General features: G+C 32.6%; 3 protein-coding genes across 3 annotated transcripts; 2 read left to right on the top strand and 1 right to left on the bottom strand.

Moving 5' to 3' along the window:
- Positions 3,207–5,270, top strand: LOC105165010 (deSI-like protein At4g17486). The gene is made up of 3 exons (XM_011083890.2): positions 3,207–3,674; positions 3,859–4,146; positions 4,757–5,270. Exons 1-3 carry the CDS (start codon positions 3,542–3,544, stop codon positions 5,047–5,049), a joined length of 714 nt encoding a protein of 237 aa, XP_011082192.1. The 5' UTR covers positions 3,207–3,541; the 3' UTR covers positions 5,050–5,270.
- Positions 5,652–10,799, bottom strand: LOC105165001 (DCN1-like protein 4). The gene is made up of 9 exons (XM_011083878.2): positions 10,493–10,799; positions 8,390–8,474; positions 7,674–7,748; positions 7,561–7,597; positions 7,111–7,194; positions 6,967–7,027; positions 6,770–6,876; positions 6,333–6,398; positions 5,652–6,124 (listed from the first exon to the last, which is right to left on the bottom strand). Exons 1-9 carry the CDS (start codon positions 10,572–10,574, stop codon positions 6,029–6,031), a joined length of 693 nt encoding a protein of 230 aa, XP_011082180.1. The 5' UTR covers positions 10,575–10,799; the 3' UTR covers positions 5,652–6,028.
- Positions 15,389–16,544, top strand: LOC105164992 (ethylene-responsive transcription factor ERF003-like). Its single transcript, XM_011083868.2, has 2 exons — positions 15,389–15,689; positions 15,777–16,544. Exons 1-2 carry the CDS (start codon positions 15,607–15,609, stop codon positions 16,228–16,230), a joined length of 537 nt encoding a protein of 178 aa, XP_011082170.1. The 5' UTR covers positions 15,389–15,606; the 3' UTR covers positions 16,231–16,544.

The following is a 22,421-nucleotide window of genomic DNA, read 5'->3' as shown; positions in this document are numbered from 1 at the left end:
ATTATTGGAATTTTAGCAATAATGACACAATTTTAAAGCGTACTTCAATGTTTTAAAAACTAAAAACTAAGGAAACATTAAATGGAAGAGAGGTCAATGCAAAAACACTATGATGGGATTCATGGGACCCAAGATTCACCTCACTAATTCTTGCAAGATCCAAACTCGACCTCAACCACCTTATGGACTCAATCTGTTTGAGTTGCCCGGTACCTGAACTCACGTGGCTGCCACTATACCCTGAACTCTATTTTTCATCCCTATTGTCCATTGTCCAAGAGAGATCAATGCAATTTTACTAGGTTTTATGTAATAAAATTTACCAGTACACCATGATCACATAGTCAAAATAGCAACCATGAAGGGGGCGGGGGGATTTTACAAAGTTACTAAAATTTCATTTCTAATCATGACTTCAACTGTCTATTATTCAACAACGTTAGGTCGAATCAAATGTCTTCTAAGTTTCATCTAAATTATACCAGCAATCCCTCCTCCACATGCCCTCAAATTGAAAAAAATTAAAAAGAAAATAATCCTTTATTCATTTTCAATTCGAATTTCTACTAAAGGGATGGTTTCATACTGCTGACTTTTTAACCAAATGTGATGAATCAATAATTTATCTCATATTAAATTGAATTGCTATCACAGTATCGTAATTGATAGAATAAATTAATATAAACTCAAGAATAATAAATAATTATTTTAAAAAAAGCCATTCATCCGACCAAAAATTGAGAACCATTGATCTAGTTAGGTCCACCAATATCCTTGCACCAGATTTTTTAACCTAATCATGATCATCAGTCATCACTTTGTGGCACTGTACTCCCTCAGCCCAACTTAGTTTATAGCATTTTATTTTCTTTAATTCCTAATATTCTAAAATAATTCTTTTCCTAAGTGCAAAAGCGCATATTCGATTCCAACAACTCTTAAAAGTGCTTTGGAGAGATAATAGTATAAAATTATTTTAATTTTTTTTTATATTTTCAACTATATTAAAAAAAAAAATTACACTGAATAACATACATTTTTTATATTTTTCTGTGATTTATGAGCCGTCTACTAACTTTTGAGAACTATACTCGGGTTTTATCAGTGTTGCGCTTGTTGGACCAACACAGTATTTGATATATCCCCAATAGAAAAAATCAACCTACATTTATGTTATGTCAATGGTATCGATATCTGTATTGGTTATTTAAGAAGGTGCTCAGGGTGAGCTTAAAATTTTTGAAAATATTTGAGAGTTTGTAAGATATCGAAAAGTGCTTAATATATGCACTCATAAGTTCCCCTAAAAAAAAAACAAATTCCAACTTGTTATTAAGATCTCAACAACCTACTCCAAATTTGATCCTATGAAATACTAATCAGCGTTGCTAACATCTTTAAAAGTTCAACAATCTTTATTTGTCCAAATATTTCGAGAACTTACTATTAAAATAACACAGAGTAGCAAAGCTGTTACTATTGTTGCCCTCTCTTTGCTAAAACTATGAATATATCTATATTTATACATATATATATATATAAAGCGACATTTCTCACTCAAAAAGAATGGTTTGTGATATCACTATACCAATTTTTAGTTTGTGTTGATAATATTCTTAATTTTCTTTTTTGAAATATAATGTGTTTGTTTATATATTTTACTTTTATTTATAATATAAGGTTATTTACATTTAGACTCACTCTGAAAATATAAAATTATACTTTTCTCCAGAGAAGTTCCAGAATTAAACTTACATTTTCTCTGAAAAATCCATTTTGTTAGGATTTGGACAAAAAATGTTGACCTTAACAAATATAATTATATATATTTTTAATTTTACCCATCTTTTAATGTTCCCATGTAATAGTTTTGTACTTATAAAGGAAAAAATATAATGATGTTAATCTCACTCGATATATATTTATACATATATTACATTTATCCTCTTGATAAGTACAAAAATATATATAAGAATGTTATATGAAGGTCAAATAAAAAATTTATGTAATTTTTGTTGTTTACATCGGTATTATTCGCCCAAACCCTAATAGAAGGGGGTTAAGTCTAAATAGTGAATTTTTTAAAGGGTATATACATAATTTCAAAAGAAAAATTGAAAAAAGAGTATAATTTCACATTTTAAAAGCATGTTAAAATGCATAAAACTCCCTATACTTTAAAAATGCTAAAAGACCCCTCTCTATTTTGTTAAATGTTGCTCAACCGCCCATTTTCATTAAATTTAACTAATTTTGTTATTTTTTTTTCAAAAAAAATTTCTTATTTTAATAACCGTTGGATCTGTATTGATTATATTGAGCCATTAGATCTAATCAATTAAACTTGACCGCTGAATCTTAAGGTTATAAAAAAAATCAAGAGTTAATATTCTATTGATTAAAAATATATATTATAATAAAATTATTTAAAGAAAAACCCCACCCAATTGGGGCTCCGCCTTTTTTTTTTCCCTAAATTTTTTAGTTAATTTTAATTATATTAATCCCAATTGGGGCTCCGCCTTTTTTTTTTCCCTAAATTTTTTAGTTAATTTTAATTATATTAATTAAATATATTTTAATTAATAAAAGTAATTTTAAATAATTATAATAATTAAATATATATTTAATTAATTAAAAATAATTGTAGATTTTAACAATTATAATTTTTACCTTTCAGTTTTTCAATTATACAAATTATTTAAATTTAAATTAATTTAATATTTGAATTTAATTATAAATTTTCAAAAATTTATATAATTTTTTCATATTTTTAAATAAATATTTTTTGAAAAGATGAAAATGCAAAAAAAATCAAAATAAAAAAAGATGAAAATGCAAAAAAAAAATACTCAAAATAAATAAAAAAAAATATACATATGAAATATATAAATACCATGAGGATATTTTAGTAAAAAATATTTAAAAATAAAGTCAAAAATAGTTAAAATCCATCCCCAAACGCACATTTCAAAAAAATATGGGGGATTACAAGTTTTTGAACAAAATACAAAGGATAAAATGCATTTTAGCCTAAAAAAATATAAATATAATTAATATTATAATATTTTAAAAAATATGAAATATAATTTAGATGCATGTGTATGTAAAACAAATCAGGTGGAGTGACCCATATACACACAACACTCCCACTGCATCTCATAATTAGTATACGTTACTTTCTCCTAGAACACAAGTTTTTCAAATTTTAAATAAACGAATTGGATCACACCAGCTCACATTCCAACCTCTCCTTCACTATTCCCTCAATCACCATCTTCTTTTTTTATTTGCACAATCTCCCACATTTTTACTATATAAGATCTCAATGGTCCGCCAAAAGTTGAGGCTGCGGCGCTCATGTGCCGCCGGTGAATTCATCCTCACTCCCCTTCACATTTTCAGCTCCAATTCTTGACTTCAGCCTCATTGAATGTCCCAGTTTTTGTGTTTGCACTCGTACCTTCAAAGCTAAGGCTGCTGAACAAAGAGTTGATTATCAGTGACATCAAATCACTCGTCTTTTCTTTTTTCATTTGCAATGTTATGCCGGAAGAGTTCGGTTAAAAGCGGCCGTGGATCGGCGGCGGTGCACCTCAATGTGTATGATCTCACCTCCGTCAATGGTTATGCTTACTGGCTCGGCCTCGGTGTCTACCATTCCGGCGTTCAAGGTTCGTACTCAACAATCTCTCTCTAAGCTCCGATCTCTTCCTCCTCCACGAAAATCAGATCTCAATTTCACACTTTTTTCGCTGGAATTATTTTAGAAAAAGAAAAAAAAAATCCACCAAGTTTCACTGCGTAGTTTCTGGATTTTGTGGCGAAGAAATTTGTTGAATTGGGAATTTTTGGCAGTTCACGGTGTGGAGTACGCGTTCGGCGCTCACGAATACCCCACGACTGGGATTTTCGAAGGCCAGCCGAAACAGTGTGAGGGGTTCAGATTCAGGAAGTCGATTTTGATGGGGTGGACGGAGATGAGTCCCGGAGAGGTGAGGCGAGTGATGGAGGAGCTGGCAGACAAGTACAGAGGAAATGCGTATAACTTGATCACCAAGAACTGCAACCATTTCTGCAACGACGCCTGCGTTAGACTCACTGGCAATCCCATCCCCAATTGGGTTAATCGCCTAGCTAGAATCGGTAACTTCTCTCTCTCTCTCTGCCCCATTCTGAATTTTTTATATCAAAAAATGGTGCATTGGAATTCAAGAGGAGATCCAAGTTTTCAAGTAGCAGACAATTTGCTCACTATTTAAAAAAAGTTGTGATTATTTCGAAAATAAAGTCTCGTGACCTACTAAAAATAATATATATCGAAGGTACGTGTTTGAGTCTAATTAATATGGGTTGTTCTGACATATTCACCCTATTTGATGTGTATGGATTATATGAGATAGTGTAAGGAGATATTTGCACTGAGGGTCTCTAAAATAACAATTGCAATCATACGTAAACAAGAATAGTAGACGATGATAGAGCTCAAGATTGAGAGGTAAATATACGTTTTTGTTACGATATCCATATCAGTTCAACCTAATTTCTAATAATAAAATCACTTGCAACTAAAGGTTCACCTGGCGCCTTACAGATGATGTAATACTCGATGTTTAAAATACTGGATAGTTAGATGATTATTACATGTGGTGTAGCATGAATTTAACCCTTACCCAACAAGTACTTGATAGAGCATCAGGTTCTTAATTGCATGATTTAAGACAATGTTTTAACTTAGGATCATTTGTTCTCGTAGGTTTCCTCTGCAAATGTATAATCCCAGTGAACTTGAACTTGAACTCGACCAAAGTTCGCCATCACAAAATAGAAGACAAAGTCTGTGAAGTGGAGAAGAAGAAACTCACAAGCAGCTCAAACAGGTTCACAAACACATCTTCCAACACATCGTCGTCATCTTCGTGTTCTACTCCTCCAGTTGCAAGGGCCGACAGTCGAAGCGGAACCCCTTCTGCCCCTGCGTGCTCTCCTCCTCCCGTTGCAAGGGCTGGCAGTCGAAGTAGAAGCTCTGTGCCCCCCATTGATTCTTGATTCCAGTACAAACTAAAGGTCTCAAAATCTTACCCTGAGGGCAAATTTCTATGAGGGGAAATATATATATTTCCATTGATTCTTTTCTTCTTGTTTGAGCTTAAAATGCTAATAGATATGGTAAGAAGGAGCCCTTCAAAATTTGTACATGTGATTTACAGGGAACGTTTTTGTTTGTTTCTTTTGCAAGCGATTGCTAATTGGGAGAATTCTCAATTCTTCAATTTTGATCAAGAAAACTCAATTTATTTCTTGCATAAATCCAATCATGACAACACCATATACGTGCTGTAATAGAGATTAACATTTGAGAGCAACAAGTATCAATCAAATCATTGGCACAGTTGTATATCAAAAGGGAGCTCAAGGAATATGTACCTTTGAAAAGCATATGATTTGCATCCAACTACTTTTTGCATAATCAAGGGCGCTTTTCTTGATTCACCTACCACTAGACTTATTTTTGTCTACAAACTTTTTATCTTTAGCTTGCTTAAGTCCAAAGACTACCTGCACCCGGACCCACTACCCGTACGGACAGCCGATCATGGTCCATCACCACCATTATCAGAAACCCTTAAGATGATAGCAACCATCTGAACTTGGCAAAAATAGGGTAAAGATATATTGAAATAAGGGGTATTTGTTCATACAAATAAGGACAGTGAATATAAGTGCTAGAAATATAGGAGCACCTCCGTTCATATCTATTTCTTTTTGTTTATTTTAAGTTAAGATGAAGAAGAAGAGGGAGAAGAGCAAATTCAATCTGAAACAAATAGCAGAAAAAGGTCTAGACAGATGTAGAAACTACGCCGGGCCGTTTTACTTGCTGTTTATTTTGGCATCCTCCAAGTAGATCCGATCAAGATTTCAGCAAACCGCACAGCGTTTAGGAGCAAGGACAATCGATAAATGTGTTACTTTGAGTATGAGCATCAGTGCAGGCAACGATCGGGCTTCAACTATGGCACGGAACTTAGCCTCGCTTTGATTTTAACCAGTCAACAAAATTGTCAAGGATCAAGGTCCAGGCTTGATCCGGATCATAATTGCTAACATCCGGAAACTTGACCTGTTACAAGATTGTCAACAAGAATCTTGGATTAATTTCTCTATCCCATTACATAATTCGGGATTCAAGGTTTCTTAACTTGTCCCAAGCAGAATGAACAGTTCGATATATGGAATATGGTCTGTTAAAGGGCAATCACCTTCAAGATTTTTGTATTACTTGAATCAAACAATTGATTATTCAGAAAGAAAGCAAAGTTTTAAATTACCTCATTGCAGAACCGATAGAATCCCATCCATTGATCCATGTTAATGACCTTGTAATCACTTTGTATCTGCAATTAGTCACATTCATAATGAGTGTTCTTGCTCAAACATTTAAATACAGCAAACAACTTTGTACCATCAAATGTACCTTACAATTTTCTACAAATTATTCTGTTTGTCATCTTCTATTATGCAAGTATGTAATTTTTGGGACTTCTACTATACTCTTTTTCTTTTTGTTTAGCGGTGAGGTTGGGCGGGGGAGTAGACATGCAAATTCAGCAGCCATTAGCATCAGTATTATGTATATGGCATAACACACAATGGAATGAAGTTGTACCAAATTGGTACTCAGAAACCTAAATCATGATTGCATGACCAATTGGTTTTGAGTATAAGAATAGCTGAAACACAAATACAAGACAATGAAAATCCAAACCTTCAGATACTGAATAAGTGCATCCACTTGAGCTCGAAATTGTGATCCTAGAACAAGATCTAGCAAGAGACAAATGCTTTCTATGTCTATGCTTTTCTGCTTCTCCTCTGGAAGAACATAGAATACAAATGGATAAGCAGTAAAAGGGAACTAAAGCCCCAGAAAATTAATTCCACAAGTTGGTTTAGGTAAGATACCAGTCAGGCAATATCTGAAGGCATAGGCGTAGAAGTCCGCAAAGTTTGATGGCCTTCTGACCTTTTGCAGTGGGAAAAAATGAAGGCCATCAATAATTCACTGCATATCATAATTCAAATGCAGGAAGTTCCAGTAAACCGTACCTCTTTCTCAAGATCCACAAGCGCTTTCTTGAGTTTAAGTATTGTATCAGCTCTTAGAGCTTTAAGGCCTCTTCGCCACTCATCCTAACAAGATGTTGCACAGAATGAGCATTTACATGGTTACAAAATAAAGAAATTTATACCAAACTTTATCGAGGATCTTTCAGCAAATAAGAATGCAACTTCCAGTATCCACAATGATCTATGATAGGGAAAAAAAACAGAGGAGATTTACTCTTCACAAATGAAAGAAAATTGCATTCATCCTAAAGCAAAGAAGAGTTATTCACATAGAGAAGCAGTAAATTGAAGGGAGAAGCCCACATCTGAATAGCGAAGGCATCCCAAGTAAAGAAAATATGGAGGGTTAAAGCACTGAATTGTAACAATGAAGCATAATGCGGTTAGTAAGGACATGAAATAAGTACTCGTTCCAAAGACCATTCTTACCAGGGTGAAGTATCCTTGTTTCTCTGCTTGCATTTTCCTAAACCAAATTCACCAGAGTCAATTTCCATAATAGGAGATTTCAATAACAAAAAAAAAAAAAAACACCAACTAACCAAGCAAGCATTAATATCCGCACATCGGTATGGTCAACTTCCAAATCTGAGCAGAGGGACTCAATTCCTTCTGGACTGCTCACAGAAGAATATTAATTAGACAACACGAGCAAATGTCAGAAAACAAGAAAGATAAATGTAAAACTGCAAAAACAAATCAAAAGCAGTGACTATCAAACAGTCCAGTGGTTGCAAAATATATCTTGTTAAGTCCCATGACTCCGGAAAAGAAAGAGTGAAATGAGTGAGTTAGTTTCAAGTGTAAAAAAATCACGGAGAATGGTATGACTGTACTATCTGCTTTTTCTTTAAACAGTATCTGGATAATAGAATTGCAGCTTTATTACAAGTCAGACAACCAAAATTTTCTTCCCTCCACTTACCAAATAAATAGAACTCCTCCCACTTCTATGGAAAAATCGCAGAAAATAGATTCGTGGGATCTCTCAATTAAAGTGTACTTTCCAATTACGGAATGTTGCAAGTGACGAAGGGAATAGACAGGTGGACAGGGGAAGGGCAAGGGTGAGTTATGAGAGAAAGGAGGTGGTAATGGAAAATCAATGAACAATCAGACAATAACTCAATGCTTGGTCCAGTTACAATATAAGGAGAGAAGTGAAAGAAAAAGAAAAGTAAAAAAAGAGCATAGAGATATCAATGTACGTAACACCACCAAGAATATTTAATCATCAGAGCAAATGGAGGACACTTACTCAATCATACCAGAGCCATCACTAGAATAAGAATAGAAAAGTTGATCAATTCGCTCCAGCTCTTTGGAAGCTGCTCTACCAGAAGCTGAAGAGAAAAAAAGAAATAAGCTTAACAGTAAGGGGCCCTAACAGAGTGTCTAAAGGAAATACACAAGATCACAAAAAAGTAACATATGAAAGTTCTCAGTATCTTCTTTTCAATTATTTAATTTATTATGATTTTTATTTTGCTTCATTTTATTTTCGGATAGACAGTATAATTTCTCTGCTTATGAAGATGGATAAAGTTGGTATTGTGTCTATGACACCATGAAGCATAGAATTTTAAATAAGCCTTATCTCATGCTTTTGCAATCTTATTATGTGTGAAAAGAAAACACATTTAAATGCTAAGATGTGTAATCTCTTGAGTGAAGCATATGTCCTTTCTCAAGATCCAGAATTTCTGAGGTCGTGGAAGCTAATTAACTTGAGAAATCACAATCACTCCCATGGCCTAGACTCACAAAGTTTCCCCTGTTAAATTGAAGAAAGGTAAACAAGGCCACTCAAAATGCAAGAGAGAAGTAGGAGAACAGGCTAGTGTAGCTTGGCCTTTCTTTCCATCAGTTCAGTACTAAAAAATAACCTCGCCTTTTATTTGCCAGACCATGACATGGCATTCTATTATGCGTTCACTTTCACTTCTTAGGCTCTTACATTATAGAAATGGAGTAATCCACCTCATCACCCATTGTCTTCCTAGTATTTCTCTGACATCCAACCTTTCAAAGTGTATAACCAAGTACGTAAATGTGAACCACTTAGAGCTACCTAATATGTCATGTCATAACGTATTCTGTGTTTTTATTTTCCCGGTTTGATCGCATTCAGATATCACAAAAGTACTAGCTTCCCCCTCTTTGACGATGATACTTTATTCGTCCCCATGGCAATGCCTAAATGGATTATGGTCTTGCATGTACAGGAACAAATTTTTATTCAGACAAAGCGACCCCTTAGTCGTCCTTCAGCCATACCGCTAGTTTACTTGACTCCTCAATTTATTTTAAACTCAAACAGAAAATATTCCATGGATCTACAGAAACTTAAATACCTGACCATCAGTCCCAAGTGAAATTGCAATGATACTAAATAGTCAGGATGTCACTCCTATTCTCAACCAAAATGAAACCTAGCCTCTCAATAGTAAATGAAAAATCACTTGTGTTCCAAGTCCATGTGATTAGATATTCCCATAAAATCCAATTCCACAAAAATAACACACCCACCACTCAAACAAGTTTCTCAAGTACCTTCAGTTACAATTGGTAGAAGAAAACTGAAACCTCAGAATCTGAATTAAAAATAAAACTAAACAACAAGGCTGCAATCTTGTCCACCAACCTATGGTTTTACATATAGTTGAAGTCACTCTCATCAAATATATTCAAAATAAAAGAATATTCTAGCAGGGCCATGGCACTGTCAAACTGAAGGGCCACAAAAACCAATAAAGCAAGAAAATAAAACAAAAGAACAAGGCTGCAATCTTGTCCAGCAACCGTAAGGAAATTTACTTGTGTTCAACTTGCTCTTATCATTTCTTACTGAAATCAAAACTATTCTAGGATAGGAGGGCCATGTACCATCAAATTGAAATGCCAAGAAAACCAGAAAGCGAAGACAGAATAAAAACCAGTTGAAAACCCCCTGAGAAAGACGTCTTGGAACTTAAACCAGCCACTTTTAGAATACCATGATTCCCGAAAGCCATGCATATCCAGAATCAAACGTCCAATTACCTCCCAGTTCACTACAAAGTTGCATAAAATTCACCGGGTCCGATTCACAATCAGAACCCATGTAATATTTCCTCCTTATCAATTAGCAGAATGAGCATACCTCAAACAACAAAAGCAGTACAAACTAAACTCCCCTAATCATAGCAAAAACAATACCAGCAAATAATTTCAAAAGATCAGACACAAATATCACAGTTTTCACTTCAAGAACTATAAATTCACTAATATAAAGCTTTCCAAAAGAGCCGTCAGAGACACAAATAAAGAAACCCAATACACTCGACAAAAATTCAATTTCCACAATAAAACATCAAGAAACCTGCGCGAAAAAGATCCACGGTTGATGAATTGCTGGATGCCGATGAATTCGTGGGACCTTTCCTCGATGAAGTACGAGGCATATTTCTCAAGATTTATGAATTAATCCCACAAAATTCAGTTTCTAACACGATGGGGATAAAATTGCATACAGAAATGACCCTTCTCTTTCCTTTTTCTTCCCCCTCAATAAAGAAAAAGAGAGGGGCTTTAGCCAAGAGAGGAATCTACTACTCTGAAATCTTCAGAGTAGCCAGGGTGCGTAATTCAGCAGGCGTATTCCGCGCTGCTATATCTGGAAGGCAGCGTACGATAGCAGGACCGTGCGCTTTCTTCTTTTTGGGGTCGGCGGTCACTAATGGGCTGGGCCGATACCCAATCCAATTTGTTAGTAAGGCCCTTTGAATTGGTCCATCAAATAATAATAGCCCAAAAAAAAACACTAATTGCCCGTTTGGTCCCAGCGATTGAGCAGATCAAATGAGCACAAATATCATTCATTATCTCGTTTGCACTTCTTAAATAATCCCTTTTAGGATCAAATTCATCTTCCCATAAAAAATACAATTTATAACTTCTAATCTTACCGAACTTCTTCTTAATTCAATTACCCATTATACATATTAAATACTTTTTGTATTTCTTAATTAAATTTAAGAATGATGTTCCTTTGGAATTTAATTTCAAATATTTACATTATTAATTATAAAATTATGAACTCAAACACTATCTTTATGCGACCATCCGACCAAATTCAACCCAACCCAAAGGGTGTTTGCAACAACTCTATACAAATGTTTATCAACCTTTTAAAGAAAATAAATTTGAAGAGTGTCTGTAATTTAAAATTTATGTAATTATTTAAATTGAATTTATTCATACGAAAATTGTAAGTAGCTTCTGATTATCTTTTCAATTTACTATTAATTAATAGATGTGGGACCAGACAAAAAAGAGGTAGTCATCATCTAAGGTTAAAAAGGATTACAGACCATAGAGACCTATTGTAGCTGTAATATTGGAGATGTCCACTATTATATACTACTAAACTAGCAATCAACTAATATAATTAAGGATAAATAACAAGAGATTCTCATGTCATAATGATAATTTATAAGTATTCTTCTTTATTTGAAAAATTATAAACATCTAATTAAGATTAACGATAGTCTAATAAATACTTCTCTATAATTTTAAGAGTATATTTATAATTTTTTAAATAATAAAAAATATATTTATAATTATGATAAATATAAAAAAGCTTATTATAATTTATTCTATAATTAGTATATGGATGACATGATAATAATAATAAAATAAAAAAAAAAAAGGGAAGAGGGCCCTCGAGTGGTTGAGTAAATGTGAAGAAAGCAACACTAATTTCTCAATCCTATCTTTGTGATGCTCCATATGCATGCGCAATCTTCCCTTTTTCTTTCATCATCTAACTAGTTTTTCTACTCCTCCCACATGAAAAGTGAAAAACCTTGTACATATTTTTGTAAAGTGTAGAAGAAAGTGTTGATTGAATTTTATTTTATTTTTAGTGTTTTAGGTTGTTTTTACAATTGTGAACTCGATTGAGTGCATTTGAAATTTAATTGTGAATGAATCGTCGAATTTTTTCATGATATTATCACGTGTTTTAGCGTCCTTAGCGGACAAGTCTATTTGAGTGCATTATGAAATTTGGCTGAAAACGAGTGATTTCTTGTGTGATGTTATTGTGCTGGTTGTTTGGAAGAGACAAATTCATTTGAACGCATTATCATGTCCGGCTGTCAAGAGCGAACTAGACAATTTAAATACATTCTGAAATTTGACCATATAAAACTCTCGAATCCTAAAAACCTATCTGAATACATTTTAGAATTTAATTATAAACGAGATGTCGAAAATAACGAATGCATTTAAACTCTTTGACATACAATTAAAGATGTTTGCTGTATCAATATTTAGTCCATATAGAATGAGATATCAAAGACACAATTTAACAAAACTTTGAACTAATTGAATTTAAAGAAGAGGCAATTTTACTACCTCATAAGGATTGAGTTTTCTTGTTTCCCAATGCTACAACTAAATAAAGGCGAAAAGAATCTTCTTACACATTTTCTAAATTCATACATTGGACATCATAACAAATACAAGACAATCAAGTGGGAAGAACCCAAGCAAATACATATATATATATATATATACATATACATTATAAAAAATACACAACATAAATAATATCATACTCACAAAATAAAAACGTTGGTAGAAACAATAAATTTAATTTAAGAATAAAAATGAAAGAATGAATTTAATTTATATGAAGTAAAAAAAAAAAAGAAATATGTAAAAAAGGGGTATTAAATGTGTATAGAAAAATCTTCTCCAAATCAAATTTAATCGAATTAAACCAATCACATGATAGTATGATATATGTATCATGTGATTAAGTCAATTTTTTTATATTACACATCAATAATATGATAAATATATTATAATTGTCATAGAATTAATTCTGAGGTAGCCAAATTGATTCGAAATTCGAATTTACTGTGACATAATTGAAAGGGCAGAGAATTGGTGGGGAAAGGCATTCGACAATGATGCAACTTCTCATAATACTGGCACACTTCGTGCAGACAGATAAAAGAGAGGGAGGCTGGAAAAATGTTGTGTGGATTCTGAAAAAAAAGTCATCAACTCATACAATTATAGCATTTATTGTGCGTGATTGGTATATATCCCTTCATCATCAGCACAACTATGATTACAATTTTTATTTTGTTGGCGGGAAATGATTATTTTGGCTTCACTTTTGTGGGAGTGCAAGACAGGAAAATGTAATCATTGCTTGGTTAATTTTTTATTTGATTTTTGAAAAATATATTGAATAGTGTGACGAGCATTTGATATTAGATTGTGAAAATAATAAAAAAAAAATGTTAAGTATTTATGAATAAATATGCGTTGGTTCTTGATAAGGGTGTGCGATGCGAGATAGTATCTATTTCAATGAAAAAACCATGTAGTTGTTCTGAAAAGACACTTCGCAAAGAAGATGAGGCCTTAAAGTTTATAAATTTTTTAAGCTTCTCATCTAATATCGATGTAGGGTGGGATCGAATGTTGTTACATATTATCGAACCTTTATATGAAAATTAAAAAATGACATATGGTCTCGTCCCTACAGATGGTGCAAAAGATGATATAGGTTGCAATTCAATAGTGGTCCCTTACTGGAGGTATTGTCCACTCTGGCAAGAAGGCCTCTAATTTTATCGTAAAAAATTGTTCCACAAGAGAAAAAAGACCTTTTAGGTTTGTAAATGGCATAAGCCCTCATCTACTATAATTGGATGGGGTTAGTACTGTCCAATATCACTTACTGAACGAGGTAAAAATTATTCTAAATTGTATTTTATTATAATTTTGTATGCGCATAAAATGAAATTTAACTAATTTTATAGGATAAATGGCATATATTAAAATAGGGTTCTGTAGAAATTTAAATGGGCCAAAATCGTTGTCTAACGCTTTTGGACATAGGGTTCATATAAGTCCAAACTTGATTTTGGCATTTTCATATTTCTAGCAATTCTACTTTTAACTGAAAATTAATTAACATATCAATTTAAAAGAGTTTCTCATTACTATTCAAGATCTTCATGCATGTGGGTCTGACCTACCATAGGAGTAAATGAAGGTCACAATTTCGTCCTCTTTGTCTGTGCTCTGTTGTAATTTTTTTTAATCCTAATATTTGGATTAACTTATATACAGTGGTTCAAAAACGGATTTATTATCACAATTTCATTAAATGATCAATTATAAAATTTCATACAACCTCAATTGTACCAACTAAACTAAACCCATTCACGGGTCAAATCAAATACAAATGCTAGCTCCGAGTTGCATAGATCAGTAACTATATTGTACATTAAGACTAAAAAATTTAGAATAACTAACTCTGATGAACAGAATATAAGTCGGTTGAAATGTCTTAAATAATTGATATGTTCTATCAATGATTTTCTATTCGTTCACATTCAAAATCAATTAATACTTTTATCCGTTTTTTACATTCCTCGACTTCTATTTAATCAAACAAATAAAATAAAATTTTAAATTATAATCGAGCATGCTTCAATAGCCAACGAGTGGACATGTAACTACCCAAAATAGAAGCTCGGTTAGGCAATAAATGGGTAATATCTCATCCAATGTTCCTGCCCGAGAGTCTTGACCTCACATGGGCAGCGTCTTCTATGTTTAGTATATGTGAAATGTGGGATGTGATCAGCCATGTAAGGTTGTCTTCTATTTTTTTCTTTTTTATTTTATTTTTTATTTTTCCTACCACATAATAAATGCAGTAATACACCTTTCTTTTATCCATTCTACAGTTTGTACTTATTAAAATGGTAATGCACTCCCCCTTGTTAGAAAAGCCTTAATTTTGGGAAAGATACATTTCATCTACCTTTTTACCCAAAATATCTTTACGACATCCCGTAAGAGGGTATATGGCTGTTTATAAACTTTTCAAAGCATCTAATTAAATTTTTTGGTAATTTTTTTTAAAGAGATATTTAAGATCTTATAAGCTCTTTAATTTAACTTACAATGGACAAAAATATTTTTACAATTTGTTAGTTTTTCATTTTTACCTTTCGTATAACTGCCGATTTTTAGACCAAACTCAATAGTCGAACGATCTGCACTGAGATGGACCAGACGTGTTGTGCTCGATCAATCCAAGAATTTTTCATGTACCTATGTCTCATCTTGATTGCTCTGTTCAGACTTACCGGATACTGTCATAATACATTATCACACGGAAACAGAGAACATTAATATCACTTAACAATTTTTTTTTTTCCTTTCATTGGGAAGGAAAGATCAAAGATGAAGAGTGTAGAAAGTCATGTGGGTCCAATCGTATGTTGATTGCCAGCTGAAGGCCGCAAAATATGGTTACATAAATCCCCCTCCCCAACACCTGCACTGCAGCACACTGTGATTATCTGCACTCCCATTGTCAATTTCTCTCACAGACATTTTCACAAACACTTGCATATTGCCTGCGGAACGAGCTTTCTAGCTGAGCCAGCAAGCGCCATGGGTCGACCGCAGCAGCGCTACCGCGGTGTCCGACAGCGCCACTGGGGATCTTGGGTCTCCGAAATCCGCCACCCTCTGCTGTAAATTCCTCTTTTCTCATCAACTTCTGCTTGCTTTCCTACTAACGTTAATTTATTAACGTAAACGTTGTCGTCTTTAAATTACAGAAAGACGAGAATATGGCTCGGCACGTTTGAGACGGCGGAGGACGCAGCAAAGGCCTACGACGAGGCTGCAAGAATCATGTGCGGTCCCAGAGCCCGGACCAACTTCTCGTACAGCCCCAACGAGCCCCAATTATCGTCGGGGAGGCTTCTTTCAGCTACTTTAATGGCTAAGCTGCACAAATGCCACATGACATCCCTTGCTTTGGCCAAGAAACCGGCTTTGAATAAGGTAAACGAAGCAGTTCAAACGTCACGTTTCGACAGAGTAAACGGCACAGACAACAAGGACGAGGAAAAGGGTAGTGGTAGTTATGGCAGCCCGACATCGTCAGATAATAATGTACACAAATTCAGATCTCTAGAAGATGATCACATAGAGCAGATGATTCAGGAGTTGCTTGATTATGGTACAGTTGAGGTTTGTTCTGTTATGGAGAACTCAAAGAATATTTAGATTTGTGCACTCTCAAGAATAAAACCCTCTATTGTTTCCTTTCTTTGAAATTGATGAGGTGATTACTTCCACACTGTTTCATGTTTGTGACTTCTTTTGTTGTTTGTTTAGTTTAGTGTTTATGTGTGAATCAGACAGTGAGAAGTCTTAGTATAGTAAAGTAAGTTCATTCACCTCCACACATCCAAAATTCCCACCAGGTCAAGGTATTGCGCAGATATCATTTTGCCCGGCATAGCGAAAATTTTTATCTGAATTAGATTTTGTTGGGTTGAACTAGTTACACGACAAAAATGTAATAATCTTATAACGCAATTGGTGATTCTCCTGATAAATAATTATACTTTTCACTTATTTGATTTAGGTTCAATGAAAATCGATTTCTATTAGAATTTCTCGATAAGTAAATTACTTTTCTTTTCTTATGGTGAAAACATGGAGGGGCAACTAGCATGGTAACTCTTGTGATTATATTGAAGTCCACGATGTTGTGGACTAATGATCTGAGTTATAATTACTATTGGGATGGTGAATCTATCATCTCAACTCTACAAAGTGTAAGGTGGACCAAAATTATCACTTTTCACAATTAATCACTGTAAGAAAATTAAAGTAACGTAATCTCAACTAACTTGTGAGAAAATACAATCCGTTTTACTTCAACTACTAAAAAACCCCTCGAAAGCTGATAGCGAGTAAAATTATGCTTAATATTAGGATTGACACACAATTTGATTATAAAATAAACAATCATATAATAATTTCAACGATACTTTTCATAGGATTGGAAATATAAAAGCAATAGTTAATTTATATGACAACTAAAGTAGCAAGACTATGAAGAAATCTAATTTGATATGTATATGAATTTGCTAAAATAATGTGAATGTGAATAAGGTTAGGAAAAGTTGGAACCCAATGGATATTGATTGTATGAGCTATTCTTTTCTTTTTCATTGCGAAAAATGGGAAAGTTGAGATGATAGTTAAATATGGTTAAGGAGGGTTTTATATGCGTGTTACATATCAATCAACATCAAAAATTAAAATTTAATCACATGAGAATTAATATATATGTGCTGTCGTCAAAAAATTAAAATCTATACTATATTAATTCCTACCAAATGCCTTGATGATAAGGATCCAAATTCATAAAATGAATAAGACAACATTCGATATTAACCATTAAACCAGGATGATTAATAATGTGGAAGGAACATTCCAAAAGTCTTCTTCTTGCTAACTTTGTATCTGTTATCACCAGAGAACAGCTGCTGCACACTACCCCAAACTCCTGGGATTCATGATAATTGATTCTTCAAAATTTTCACTATTTCCTTTTTGACCCACACTGCACATTTTAGCTGTCAACATTAGCACTTTTTTGTGTTCTTTTGACATTTTTAGCTAGTTTTAAATTTTATTCTATCTTTTTTATTTTATTCAACATATATTCTATACGTGTATAAACAAATTTTTTAAATAAAATACATGATATCATGTTTATACACGTAATTTATGTATATTGAAGAAAGTATAAGATGAAATAAAATTTGTAATAGAAAATTCAATCTGTGAAAATAATAGCGTACCTCACTTCAAGTTTTGACCTAAAACCATTCTGACTCTAGTTTTTTAACTATGCCTTATTGAATATTGATAAATTTCAATTTCTCACAATATAAAATTATTTTTTCAAATTTAAAGTCATCAATCTGAATGTAACTCGGTTGGAATTTACTCATTCCCATCCCTTTGTCCTTGAGCATGTGATGATATTTAAAATAATGGGGTACAAAGGCATGTTACTCATACACTTGCCCCCCAATATTCATTTCATTTGTCATGTAAGTTTAAGTTGTCCTGAAGCGACCATGTCGTCCAAACGAGGCCTTGCTCCATTTTCTGCACGATTGCATGCACATGGATCTTCATTTGTTTTTTCTTTCACAAAATTCTAGTAACAATTGTCAGGAGACAAAGATACGTGGTCCCATAATCTATATATCCCAATCAAACAAGAGTTTGTTCATGCAAGAATAACTAAGAATTTATGGAGTGTTTGGCCAAGTTTATCGAAAACAGTTTCTAATTAACTCATACATTCTTTGCAGTTTATAAGATGTACGATGTTAATTTTAAAATTTAGTTTCTAAAGTGTTTGAATTAAAATAAAAAGTAATGATGATAATGTAATTTATGTGATCAAATTGAATGAGTTTATTAAAAATTACAATTTCAAAAATAAGTTGAGAATTTCTTATTTTTTCTAAAACGAGTTTGCTTATATATATAAGCTCGTAACACTTTTTTATTTTTTTTTAATCTTATAAGATTCTTTTTTTAAAAAAAATAATCAAAACACTCATTTTTAATATTTTATAAGCTCTCAAATATAATATATGGTATTTTTAAGAGTTTATAAGCTCGCCCAAATGTCCTGTTAATCTGCAGGTACTAGTTTTATTTGCACTTTTTCTCACTTTATACATTTCTTATTTAGGGCTGTTTGGCAAGTTTTATTTAAAATATTTTATAAGTTCTTACATCTTGTAAAATATTTTTAAGAGTTTAAAGTTGTTGAATCTTATTTTAAAGATAAACTATTAAAATATTTCGATAAATAAGATATAAGATGTTATAATATGTTAGAGCGTTTGACACAATGACCTCTCTTCATATTGGAATAATGATTAAAAAAGCTATCAAACTATTAGAATTTAAAATCATATAAATATTTATTTTTTCTTTGCGGAGAAAAACTTCAATTATTCAAAGAGTAAAAGGGATTTACTAACAAAATTGTAAGAATGTTTTTTCATTAGAAGTTAAGATTAAAAAGTTTAAAAGATCGTCGAAAATAAAATTGGTTACAATTTAGTTTTCATTTAAGGAGCTTATAAGATTCCAAATGTATTATTTTAAGATCTTATAAGCACTTTGAAAAAAACAATAATATTAATCTACGAGGTGAATTAGGTACTTTGATCTATTACATTTTTTTCGGGTCTAAAGACTCATTGGGTTTTGAGTTGGATGGGTAGGACTGAGTATGAATAACATATTTGTTTTTTTTTTTTTTTTATTTGGATCTGGATTGGACCTTATCCTACCTATTGACATGCCTACTTAGGATACATAATCGAGTAGTTTATGAATTTAAAATAGGCAAAATTTTAAATTGTATTTGTTTTTATTTGCAAAATTTGATATTACAAACAGTTTTAAGCGGCGGAGTGGGAAGGCAGAAGGACCAGTTCAACAACCCTATTCGCTCAAAGAGAAATGTATTGGTATTTCATATATTCTTAATAATTATTTTATAATTTTAAAATATTAATATTTTTAAAATTTAAATGCACATCTAATAACGGTCGGGTTTTGAATTTTGGCAAATCCAGACAGTATTTTTCCTAAACTGTGAATTAGATTTAAAATATATCTCGACTGATTTTAACCAAAATAGTTAAGTGGGCTGGAAGCCCAAAGCCCATCAATAACCATATTCACGCTTTTGTACAAATTGGAAGTCGAACATCCCTATCATAATATTAAAGAGTATTTTTTGGATAATTTCAAATAAGTTTTTTTTTTCACTTTTATGAATATTAATAAAACTATAAGTTAATTATTAACTATGAATTCTTATTTTATATTTGTATAAAATTATTTATATATTTTTATATTAAAGTGTATATAGAAAATAATTATTAGCCTAATACCTTATACTTGTTAAATCTCCGATTCGATAATATCAAGGATTGTCTTGAGGGGACAACCCAATAATTCGATTATAAAAATTTTCTATTAGAGGTATCATATCGAATCTTGAATGTGTACATGCGTATGAGGTGTACGATTGTAAAAATAAATTAAAAAATTAATGACTGAGATATAGAAATCTATATATGGTTAGATTTATTTTACATCATCCTGAATCAAGTTTTAAATCAAAACAAACCATATAATATACATTCATTCATAAATCAAATGAAATATGTAATCGGTAATAGATTTATACAAAGAAATATGAGGGTTTACGAGACATTGTTATCTTAAATCAGGTTTTAATGTATAAGAAGCTTTGTGACGTTATAAGATGTGATAGGACGTCTATTTGGGTGGAGTGGCTCTATCATAAGCGGTTGCGAAATACATCTATTTGGGCGGTTCCAGACCGTGGAGGTTCGTGGGGTTGGCAGAAACTACTTCTCGACGATCCCTTATTCACAATTGATGGTGAACTTTCAGGTTGGTAATAGGGCTACATTCTATCTTTGGCAGGATCCTTGGCACCATTTTGGACCTCATTGCTAGATTTTTCCATGGACCGCCTCTCCCTGAGCTTGGGATTTCTACCAAGCTCAGCAGCGATCATAGAGGGGCAATGGCAATGGCCCCTTATTATAGACATTGAGTGGTTGGAGATTTTACAATCACTGCCTCGGATTCATGGCGTTGTTGATTGCATCATTTGGCGGTATGAAAATGGTAGTCCTACATCCACATCTCTATACCAGTCACTGGTCCCTCTAGGGTAGGTTGGTCTTCACTATTCTTGGGTTTCCTCAAGATCCCCAGACATAATTTTATTCTATGGTTTGCTATATTGGGGAAGCTTTCGACAGTTGATAAACCATGGTTCTCTTACCTAGGCGCCTGTGTTCTATGTGATAAAGACGCATAGACACTTATTCTTTCGATGCCGCTACGCCCGACGGTGCCTTATAGCTATTCGACAATATGTTCGCTTCAATTGGCCGAACCGAGATTGGCCAATGGACATAGATTGGGCTACAAGAAAATAGAGATGGCAATACATTATTAATTTGGCTTATCGTTTGCTACTAGCTTCATGTGTATATTATATTTGGAAGGAACGAAACTTGAGACGTTTTGAATAGTTTGAGCGAGAACCGACCGCACTTGCTGGACTCATTGTGGAAGAAGTTAGACAGAGGATTATTAGTGCTTCTTTAGCTTGATGTGTTAGTTCTTGTGCATTATATAAACTTTGGCGTATCTCTTGGTCTGTCAAGGAAGACACCACTTATTGAGCACTATTGTACTGTACGATTGTACTATTTATTTAATAAAAATTACATTTACCTAAAAAAAAATAAAAGTTGTGTCTGCATCACGATCTTCTTTGAGAAACAATGACACATTATATGTTTTAAAAAATAAAAGAAGAAAGAGAGAAAAATAGCAACACTCTTTTTATTACTATACACAATTTTAGTGATTACTATTTCTTTCTCAATTTTTGTTATTCTGTCACTTGTACATTTTTCAAAAAAAGATAAGAAAAGGATTATTAAATGTTCGATTTTGTGTAATACATATTTGTTATTTGTTATTTACGAGGAGTGTTAAAATAAATTTATATATATTATAATTATCTAGATACCAAAAAAGATAAGAGTTTCTTCTAAGCTTTGGATGAGATCAGTATAGACCCTCCATTTCAGTGATTCTCTACTTATTTATAGGAGGAGTGGAGGAGTATTATTTTCACACATTTATAGTGAGTCACAATCTATTTTTTGTTCAAATTTCTCTTCATCTTATGATTTTATGTTCATTATTAGATATATTTAATAACAAGACTGTTCATTTTGTCGCAATAAGAAATTTTATGATTTTAGTAATTACTATAATTTTTTTAAAAATTATTAACAACATGAATTAATGATAAAAAAAATGTGAACAAAGTTGTCACTAAATACAATTAGTAACTCATGTATAGTGACGATCTATCAACAAATAATAGTTGTCACTAAGTCGTCACAATAGATGTGTATTCATTGTACTTAGTAACAATTCTATACACATTTTTTGTTTTTAATAATTATACGGTGACAGAGTAAAAATTATTGCCACTTAATATATATCATTAATAATAACTTTAAAATTATCACTTGATAGTTAATCAGTAATATTGTAATTTCTTGTAGTGATTGATGAAGTTGATGAAAATGAAGATTATGTTGAACGAATGGGTTCTCTGCAAAATTTACAGAAACAAAAGATCAAGAAACAAGAGAAAGGCGCCTATTGATTATGCAGATGAAGATAATTACGGTCTTCACAAACAATATACCGACGATGAAATTCCTAATGAAAACAACTGGAATCAGTCATCAACCGACATTTCATCACTAAATAAGGTCGAGATCTACAGAAATAGT

Source organism: Sesamum indicum, linkage group LG1 (assembly GCF_000512975.1).
Source record: "Sesamum indicum cultivar Zhongzhi No. 13 linkage group LG1, S_indicum_v1.0, whole genome shotgun sequence".
In the NCBI taxonomy this organism is placed as follows: Eukaryota; Viridiplantae; Streptophyta; class Magnoliopsida; order Lamiales; family Pedaliaceae; genus Sesamum; species Sesamum indicum.
Note: the sequence above shows the minus strand (reverse complement) of the source record. Positions and strands in the feature narration are given on the sequence as shown.

Excerpts from the sequence above, each read along its gene's own strand:
- LOC105165010 (XM_011083890.2), top strand. The coding sequence starts at position 3,542 with ATGTTATGCCGGAAGAGTTCGGTTAAAAGCGGCCGTGGATCGGCGGCG. Across the intron at positions 3,675-3,858 it reads CTACCATTCCGGCGTTCAAG|TTCACGGTGTGGAGTACGCG; the intron begins GTTCGTACTCAA and ends AATTTTTGGCAG. Across the intron at positions 4,147-4,756 it reads TAATCGCCTAGCTAGAATCG|GTTTCCTCTGCAAATGTATA; the intron begins GTAACTTCTCTC and ends TTGTTCTCGTAG.
- LOC105165001 (XM_011083878.2), bottom strand. The coding sequence starts at position 10,574 with ATGCCTCGTACTTCATCGAGGAAAGGTCCCACGAATTCATCGGCATCC. Across the intron at positions 7,749-8,389 it reads GATGGCTCTGGTATGATTGA|TCCAGAAGGAATTGAGTCCC; the intron begins GTAAGTGTCCTC and ends TTCTGTGAGCAG. Across the intron at positions 6,877-6,966 it reads CTTCAGATATTGCCTGACTG|AGGAGAAGCAGAAAAGCATA; the intron begins GTATCTTACCTA and ends ATGTTCTTCCAG.
- LOC105164992 (XM_011083868.2), top strand. The coding sequence starts at position 15,607 with ATGGGTCGACCGCAGCAGCGCTACCGCGGTGTCCGACAGCGCCACTGG. Across the intron at positions 15,690-15,776 it reads GAAATCCGCCACCCTCTGCT|AAAGACGAGAATATGGCTCG; the intron begins GTAAATTCCTCT and ends TTTAAATTACAG.